Source organism: Malus sylvestris, chromosome 10 (assembly GCF_916048215.2).
Source record: "Malus sylvestris chromosome 10, drMalSylv7.2, whole genome shotgun sequence".
Lineage (NCBI taxonomy): Eukaryota > Viridiplantae > Streptophyta > Magnoliopsida > Rosales > Rosaceae > Malus > Malus sylvestris.
The window spans coordinates 1,803,813-1,812,827 of record NC_062269.1 but is presented as its reverse complement, the minus strand read 5'-3'; the positions used below and the strand labels follow the sequence as shown (position 1 = coordinate 1,812,827).

General features: G+C 37.6%; 1 protein-coding gene and 2 pseudogenes across 3 annotated transcripts; 1 reads left to right on the top strand and 2 right to left on the bottom strand.

Annotated features, from left to right (window-relative positions):
• Positions 1–1,004: 1,004 nt before the first annotated feature.
• On the bottom strand, positions 1,005–1,731 carry LOC126586892 (L-type lectin-domain containing receptor kinase S.6-like; annotated as a pseudogene).
• On the bottom strand, positions 1,005–2,532 carry LOC126587894 (L-type lectin-domain containing receptor kinase S.6-like; annotated as a pseudogene).
• LOC126587877 (uncharacterized) lies at positions 2,419–6,486 on the top strand. Of its 3 annotated transcripts, none has more exons than XM_050252961.1 (6): positions 2,419–2,580; positions 2,783–3,321; positions 4,877–4,968; positions 5,233–5,751; positions 5,853–6,074; positions 6,175–6,486. In XM_050252961.1, exons 2-6 carry the CDS (start codon positions 3,319–3,321, stop codon positions 6,410–6,412), a joined length of 1,074 nt encoding a protein of 357 aa, XP_050108918.1. In that variant the 5' UTR covers positions 2,419–2,580; positions 2,783–3,318; the 3' UTR covers positions 6,413–6,486. The 3 variants fall into 3 exon arrangements, with proteins under 3 accessions (XP_050108918.1, XP_050108919.1, XP_050108917.1); XM_050252962.1 differs by having other exon boundaries at positions 2,425–2,580; positions 2,733–3,321; positions 4,883–4,968; XM_050252960.1 differs by having other exon boundaries at positions 2,425–2,580; positions 2,733–3,321.
• Positions 6,487–9,015: the final 2,529 nt, after the last annotated feature.

Genomic DNA, 9,015 nt, shown 5'->3' with positions numbered 1-9,015 from the left:
CAAAACATAATCAGATTCATCATCACTAAGTGCAACATTAGCATTGGTGTTTCTGTTATTCTTGTGCAACTTAGGGCAATCCTTTATCCAATGTCCCTTTGTATGACAAAATGCACATTCATCTTTGTCTAATATTTGTCTATTTTGTGAATTACCTCGTGGTCGAGACTGAGATCTTCTTCTGTTATTGAATCTCCGTCTTTCATTCATTCTGCCTCTAACAAACAAAGCATCTGATGCTGTATTATGGACTTGCTTATCTTTATGTCTAACTTCATGGTTCATCAATGCATTAGACACATTTTCAAAATTTATGGTGTCTTTACCATAAATTAAAGTAGTAGCTAAATAATCATACGCCTCAGGTAATGAATTTAACAAAATCAAGGCTTTATCTTCATCCTTGACATGTTCATCTAAATTTAACAAATCAACGATTAATTTGTTAAATGAATCGAGGTGTGTAATCATTTTCATATCTTCTTTGTATTGGAATCGGTATAACTGTTTTTTCAAATGGAGGCGATTTTCGATGGTCTTTGTCATGTACTTGTCCTCCAATTTTTGCCATAGCGACTTAGATGACATTTCTCGCATGACAAAATACTTTTGAGGTGTTGCAAGACATAAGCTAATTGTAGAGCAAGCCATTCGATTTAACTTGTTCCACTCAACTTTTCCCATATCCTCTAGCTTGTCTTCTAATGTCAGATCCAAATCTTGTTGAGCCAACACATCTTTAACCTCACATTGCCACATACCAAAGTTATTGTTCCATCGAACTTTTCAACTTCAAACATTGCATTTTGAACTGTCGTTTTTGCCAAACGCGAAGCGTGTGATTCCGGCAAAGGATGCGCGCCTCCCGATTCTGATTGATCACCCATCTTCGTCAAGCTGGTTTCAAATGCAAACTTTGATACGGATGAGCCTAGTGGCTCTGATACCAATTGTTGTGCTTGAGCACCAAACGGAACAAATAAAATGAAAGAAATAACTCTCAATTTATTAACTGATTGAGATAACAAATGTACAAAGAAGAATCTCACATATTGGCTCACACAAATTATTTCTACGTGGGCTCCTTTTATTACAAAACAAGTGGTTTGCCTTCTAATACGTAAAGCCATAAACAAGTTTGTGATGGAGAGAAAAACAAGGATAACCAATACAAAGTAATTGACCAAGATTTATATCGAGCCACATGTCAACACTATGCTCATACACTTCTGCTAAACCAAAATCCCCAAGTTTGGCGTTAAAATCTGCATCGAGCATTATGTCGCAAGTTTTAACATCTCTATGAATTATTTGCCTCTCACACTCCTCGTGAAGATATGCAAGAGCAGATGAGACTCCGAGAACTATATTAAGCCTTTGCTTCTAGGATAGAACAATTGCTGAATTGAAGCTTTTGTGAAGAACTTAGCAGGGGCTTCCATTGGGTATACTCGTACACCAGGACTAACTCATTACCCTCACATCACCACCCATGAAGCTGAACCAGATTCTTGTGCCGCAAACAACCCACCATAGTTGCAAACTTTATGGTTTAAGGAGACTACCAATTCCATCAGCCCTCTCAAACCTTTTCACTATCACTTATCCACCAGAGGGCAGAGACTCCTTATAAACCTTAGCCGATGCCCCTTCCCCAACAACCCTGTTTCGGTTAAACCCCATTCTAGCTGATCTTGGTGACAAACTTTTCAAAACTTTATTTGCCTCAACTCAACAAGTTTTGCCCTCTCTGCTCCTTCTGGCAGTGACTTTTCTCTTCTACACACATACAAAACAAATGACGAAATGGAGTGCGAATATGGAGAGGACAAATGCGGCTCAACCTCCCAAACCAAGAGCCATCTCCAGCACCTTTGTTTTTCTTCCATGAGAACGATTACAAAACAAATGACGAAATGGAGTGCGAATATGGAGAGGACAAATGCGGCTCAACCTCCCAAACCAAGAGCCATCTCCAGTACCTTTGTTTTTCTTCCATGAGAACGATTTTCTGGGCTGCTTTTGGTACTTGAATCTTCTGGTGAAGAGCACGTGAAGCAGTCCCCTTCTTCAAACTCAACCGTAGTAATCCCAGTTGGAAGAGATCCGAAAGTCTTGAATCTCCACCTGCCAACAAGGTAAATTGAAGAGCCCTGCCCATTCTAGGCAGAAAAAGTGACACGCATGAACTCCTTGAACTGGTTGGAGAGGTCAATCTGAGCAACAAGAAGAGGCGTTGGAAGCCTAGTTGACGAGATCTGACCCAAACCCGAAAATATTGACAGCATCTCTGTACTCAATCAAGCGATAATCTCCCTCCCACTCGTCAAATCAATTCCTCTTAAAACAACATCGACACAGGCAACATACACAACCGTGTTCACATGAGTACCAATGTGGTAAACCATTGAGGTCAGCGACCATAGGATCAAACCTGGTATCGAATTTCACAGCGATGAACGATTCATTCGACACCGACGATGGCTCCGGAAGGCTCATATATTCTGTTGGATGATCCCAGAGAATCGACATAATAATAAGAGATTAGTGAGGTTGGATGAATTGTACTGCCTATTACTTGTAAGAGCTCGATTCAGACTTGTCCATAAACTGTTTTCCCTGATCAATTTTTCTAACTGAAATAGACAATTCTGCTTGATTAACTTCCAACTGTCTTGTTCTTCGTATAAATTCCCCATTAATAAATCTAAAAGTTGAATCATACTATTCAGTGACGTCTTCGACCCTATGCACCGGTCGATCAACTCTGCGTATTTTCCAGGAAAAAACCTCTAACAGGAAAAGGGTGGGCAAACCTAATGGGAGTAGCTGCGACGGATTGTTGGCGGCCACTGGAAGCGGAGAGGTTTGGCGGCAACAGCTTGCTGCCTGGAGAGAAACACAGAGCAAAATCTAGTCTACTCCCAAGACGCCAAAGAGAGTCAAGTTAGGGTAAGTGTTGTAATTTGAATATTATATAGGGGGTAATTTAGGCCTTTCAAAAGTTCCGTCGAAAGCTCCCCATTGCTTCTACCATTCGTTTGGTTATGGTTTTAAAATGATTGAAAGCAGGTGTTTGAGTTCAACCCTGTATCTTCTGAGTTGTTCTGACTGACAATTTGTTGACAAAAAACAAAAGAAAGAATTCCTGACTAATTTGAATTCTTTGTTTGACTGAGAGAAAGATGGCCCCTTCCGAACTCTAATTCCCTCACATTCTCGCTCTGAATTTCCCCAAAAACCCTCGCATTGCAGTCAATTTCTCTGAAAATTGAGGCGCTTCACTTGCATGTCGGACTCCTCAGCTACTGGCGAACTATGGTATGTTTCTTTGCCCAATTCCCAGTTCATTTTTCTTGCGATTTTTCAATTGAATTTTGTAATTTTGTTTGATTTTTTGAATTTTGCTTTTTGAAAGTTTGGATCTGCCAATTGTTATTAGACTTGAATGGGCCTAGGTTAAGTTAGTAGGAACTCTCTGGTGGGTGTTTGAGGGAGTAGAATTATGGGATTTTAGGGCAAAATGCAGTTTTTTGAAGTAAAGTTTTCGAGAGTGAAGTGGTGGGTGATCTGGTTTTGTGCCATTGGCAAAGCGAAAACCTTTTAGCGTTTGAACTTTGTCGATTGGTCTCCTCCTTTAAGTTTTGTGGCCATAAGATGTCGGTTTTACCGGGAAAGCAGTAGATTTGACATATGTTATGCTGCGTTTTAGTGACGACGACATTCAACGATGGTTCATTATGTTGATTTTTTTTATTTTGACTGTCTAAAGTAGAGACTGGTGTACCATATTTTGACAATGTCTGCAGTGTGCATGTACTGTACCATATTTTCGCTTTCATTTTGAAACTATTTGGTTCTTTTCCGAAACTTATGAGTGAGTAATGAATTCAGTGAGTATATTATCCTAAAAGATGATGGTACTTGATCTTTAGAGAAAAACATTTCAAACCCAATAGTTAAAAAAAAAAAAAAAAAAAAAAAAAAACCCAACTGACTTGATGATGGAGAAAGTATTAAGATTTTGGAGAATGATGGCTAACCAGATTACAATATACCTGCCTGTACTTTAGTGGTTCTAATTTTTCACTTTTAGTAGTTGTACATTCCCCAGTTAAACTGCATAACATGCATTATATTTAGGGGTGTGCTATCCACACATTCTTTTTTACTTCATACTCACCCTCTTAATTTGCGGGCATTGGATCGACTGAATTAAAGAAGATCAAATGACAAAAATTAACAAGGGGTGTGTGAGAAGTAAAAAAAGGTTTGTGGATATCAAACCCCTATATTTACAAGTGTTTGAGAATCACTGTTTTTTACCATTAGTGTCCAAATTTTGCGGTGCTTGATGTGGTTATGTCCTCTTTTATCAGTCAATAGGGGAAGGGGGAATAAAGAAGACGGGTGATATATTTTGCATTTATATGTGTGTGCAATTCGTAACCTTCCACTGTTCCAATTCGTATACAATGAAAAATGGGTTTATTGGTTCATTGGTGTAGCAGCTGTTATTTGATTCAGGGCTATTAAATAGATGTTTTTAATGGTAATCCTTGTCTAAATGTCAAGGTTTGTGAAATCACACCTTTTTGGCTGACTCAAAGATTAAGGGTGAACGGAAACATTTGTTTTTTTTTTAATTTTGGAACTTTGGATTGTTCATATGATTAAGGGTTGAATGGGTGAAATTTATATTTTACATCCACATCACTTTATACTTTAAGCTTCTTCTGTTTGGTTGCTTATATGCAGTTAGTATTTTGCAAGTATATATTTGGTTTGGGCTGTGGGACTTCAGATTGTTGTTATTTTCTGCCTATTGATTAATAAATAGGGAAGAAAAACACTAACGTTGATTATGGTGTACTAGATGCAGGTGACTGTTTGTCAAACGTGTGGGGACAAAGGTATCGAAGATGCTTTGCTTTACTGTGTCAAATGCCAGAATTATGCTCTTCATCGGTATAACTTGTTTCAATTGTGCTTTTGTTTTTCTTTTTTCAGTCCCCTTAAAAAAGATGTGACAATACTGTTATATATGTGCCACATTATTCTAAAATATGCTCATTTCCTGGTTATTGAAGTTTGGGTTCAGTCCTTGAAATCATATGTACAAATATAAGAGCACACAAAGTGACCTACTTCGAACCCTCAATATTTTTGTAATTGGTTCTGCATGTGCTGCTGGTTGAATGACGAATCTTCTCTTTTATTTCTGTTTTCCAGTTATTACCTTAATGTACCAGCACAGAATATTTTTGATGAAGATCTGACTTGGCTTTGTGAGGATTGTGATCCAAAGATTGTAAAACCTTCTAGAATTGATAAATCGGTAAGATCAACGGAAATTTGTCTTAACAAGAAGTTCAAGAAGAGGAAAAAGAAGAGTAACAGAAAGACTTTACCTATATACGGGGCTAAAAAGAAGGTGCGGAAATGTGAAGGGGCTAACATGAAGGTGCAGATATGTGAAGGGCCTAACATGAAGGTATATGAAGGGGCTAACACAAAGGTGCAGATATGTGAAGGTAGTACCTCTGAACATGAGGCCGAGGGTAGTAATGATTGTGATAATGGTCAGAAGCTTGGTAGTCGGTGCAGTGAGGTTCATATGGATGAATTCAATTCCTCTGATGACGTTGCCAAATCTGTGGAAACCTCTCTAGTTGCTACTTGCGACCCTTTAAAAATCTCAGCAATCATTTGTTATGTTGCTGCACAGCCTATTATTGATCCAATCTGGAGGTAAAACTTTTTTTGCTTTCTGACTCTTTTGAGTTATGGTGAACGTGTTCAAGCACATTTAGTGCAGGGTATAACTGTGAGATGCTTTGTCTAAATGACAGGGGAAGTCTCAGCATATTCAACAAAGACTTCAACATTGTTAGTGGACTTGTAGCCCATCTTTCTAGCTTAGCATGTCCTAAAGTGCGTGAGGAGGCAGAATTGCTACCGTTGCTGCTTTTTCCAGAACTGGTTAATAGAACAGATGTGTGGCCCAAAGTTTTCGAGAAGTGTGGACCTAACGATCAGAGTATTGCTCTTTATTTCTTTCCTGATAACGAAAGGTGATAAATTTGACCGTGTTTCTTGTTTCCATCTACTTTTCCTGTATGGATTGGATTTCTTACAAAGCAACATCCCTTTTCTTTTTATTTTTTGGTACAGAGATGAGAAGGATTTTGATACCCTGGTGGTTAGCATGATCCATGATGATTTAGCAAGATTAGGCAAGATTAGCTCTTCGTCAACAGTCGCGTGCGAGGCACCAACCCTCTCCCAAAAAAAAAAAAAAAAAAAAGTGTTAGACTTCTTGTTCGGCCTGTCATGTTTAGGGCAGCTTTGTTCCCATTGTATGAAAACTAATTGTGAAATCTGTACATATGGCACTTGGACTTTTAGGTAAGTGCGCAAATACTACCATGAACTAAAAGTTCTTACAATTTACCACCTAACAAAGTATGGTTGGGGTCCAAATAATGCACATCAGCACTTCTTAAAACCGGATTGAGATCCTCTCTGGATCTCACACTTTGGAGCCGACAGACTCAGTAATCCAGACTCTTGAATTTAAGTCATGCAGCCCCATGAGCCCATTCTATTGGCTTACTTCACACACAATATCTCTCCAACGTTCATATATCTCAGTCTTAAAGTGTCCGAATTGTTGGATTCGTAGGCTCTGAGATCTGGAGATGATCTCAATACCTTAAAAAAGAACGTGCGGAGAGATTTACTACAGTTTTTGTCTCCTGCAATATTAACGTACAAAGACATAAATGGCCTTCACCCCACAAGAAACCAATGGGGTTAAAATAAAGAGGCCCAAGAGTGGCCACAAAAGAAAACCTCCAGAAGCTTAAAGTAAAGGATGATCCGCCGAAGCTGCCAGGAAGGATAGAAATTTACATGCCATTTTTCTCTCTCTCTCGTCACAGTATGAAAACATTGAAAAGAAAAAAGGAATGCCGAGTGCGAGATTGAAGTGATAAATGAAAAATTGTCAAAGCCATAGTGCTATAGTTGTTGCCAGTCCTTTTCAGCACGTTATAAACGATCCGAAGTACTAATGTTATCATTTTCACTTCTCATACTCTACGCAACTACAAGGAAATAGGCCTTAATGGTCAAGGCCACACTTAGGGGGTGGTTTGGGAGTGAGGTGCTTAAAAAAAAAGCATCCATGAAAAAAAGCTGTGAGGGTTTTAGATGTTTGGTAAACTGAAAAAAAAGGGCTTATTTTGGAAGTTGCTGTGAGAATAAGCTGAAATCAAAGGAAAAAGCTGAAGCTGCTATTTGCAGCTTTGGAAAACTGGCTTTTTTTCAAAGCACACGGAGCTACAGTGCTCCTTTAATGAAAAGACCCACTATTAGACTGCTTTTTTTATTTCCAAAAGCACTTTTACAAAAAAGTTTACCAAACACTCAGCTGATTTATTTCACAGCCGCTTATTCTCACAGCAGTTTTTTTCCAAAGTATAGCAATACCAAATCAGCCCTTAATTTAAAGATGAAACAATTGTGTCTAGGGTACTCAAATCTTGCATAATTTTGAACATTGGCTACTTGCCCTATGCCTGCTTGTTAATAACTTTTTAACACTTTTGTTTTGTTTTGTTTTAAGTATAGGTAAATATAAGTGGAATTGTTACTGACAGTATAGTCATACCCGTCATCATGCTCATGTGATCAACTATCAACCTAAATTAAGAACATTTAATGGATATGTCAAACTTAAACTGAAGTATTCTTTCTTCAATTAATACGCGAATTTTTGGTTGATTAGGTTTATCATGACATCAGGCTGTTAAAGAGCAGAGTCTCACGATATATAGTTTTCACATTAAAAACACACAAGTTTTACAATAAAGAGTTGTTATTTTCTTTAGATATTGCGTTTAAGGAGATGGAACTAAATTTGCAATTACCGATGAGCATCAGGATGCCTACTACAATTGCCATCACCGCCACCGTTACTATAACTACTGCCACCACTAGTCTTAGTTGGGCATCCCACTGCCCCCATTCCTATTTGCGATATTGACTGATGATATCTTAAGATCTATGAGAGAGTCGGTGAGAGATGAGAGACTCGAACTTCTATTTTATCCTTTTGGAAAGAAAAATATGATTAGATCAATAATTAGTCGGTCCAATATTGATAACTAAAATCTACTTCATTTTAACTTAATGTAGGAGATTCTATTATTTTCATTATTTCAAGCCGATTTTATCATCTATCGTGAAACAAATAGTATCCTTTCTTTGTAGTTATAGTTATACAACTTGCACGTATCTGTATGTCCGTGTATTAATTAGGTTAAGAAAAGCTGATGTCCAACCTGGACTTCTGTATTAATCCAGCCTGTTGAGGCCGCCAACCTAAATGTAACTTCTTCTTTTTTTCAACAATTAATGTTACAAATTGATCTTTTGTGGAATAATCTATCCTTAATTATGTGCACTTAACCACTTCAAGCATTGTTATCGGATACTTAATGTAAAATTATTAAAAATAAAAGTATACCAAGCACGCAAATGAATATGTTGACTTTGAGGCCTCCGAAAATGGATTATGGATGTCTCGTTAAGCACCAGATAATTAACGGCAATACTTTATTTTAATCTTCTAGAGGGAAGGGATAATAAAGTGAGCAGGTGAAGGAGTTTACTTTTACGTATTCAAATACCATATCTAGGAAACTTCTTTGATTAATCACATTGTTATTATTAGTTAAAGTAAAATTAATATGTAAAAGTCAGATTTGTCATGCGCGCGTGCGCGCGCGCGCACACATACATACATATATATATATATAGAAGGATAATGTTAAGTACAACCAAATTTGCAAACCAAATGACGTGTCACTAATAAGAAATAAACACGTTAATCAATAGTTAAGTAATAATCCAATTATAAACAACTTCATCATTTGGTTTACAAAATTTAGTTAAATTTTTTTGTCTCTCTAGCATTACCCTTTAGAGAAATGTTAAGGAGACTCACCA

What these genes read in the sequence shown, in the direction of transcription:
- LOC126587877 (XM_050252961.1), top strand. An exon ending in CAGAATTATGCTCTTCATCG is followed by an intron (nt 4,969 to 5,232) that starts GTATAACTTGTT and finishes TCTGTTTTCCAG; the next exon opens with TTATTACCTTAATGTACCAG. An exon ending in ATTATTGATCCAATCTGGAG is followed by an intron (nt 5,752 to 5,852) that starts GTAAAACTTTTT and finishes TCTAAATGACAG; the next exon opens with GGGAAGTCTCAGCATATTCA.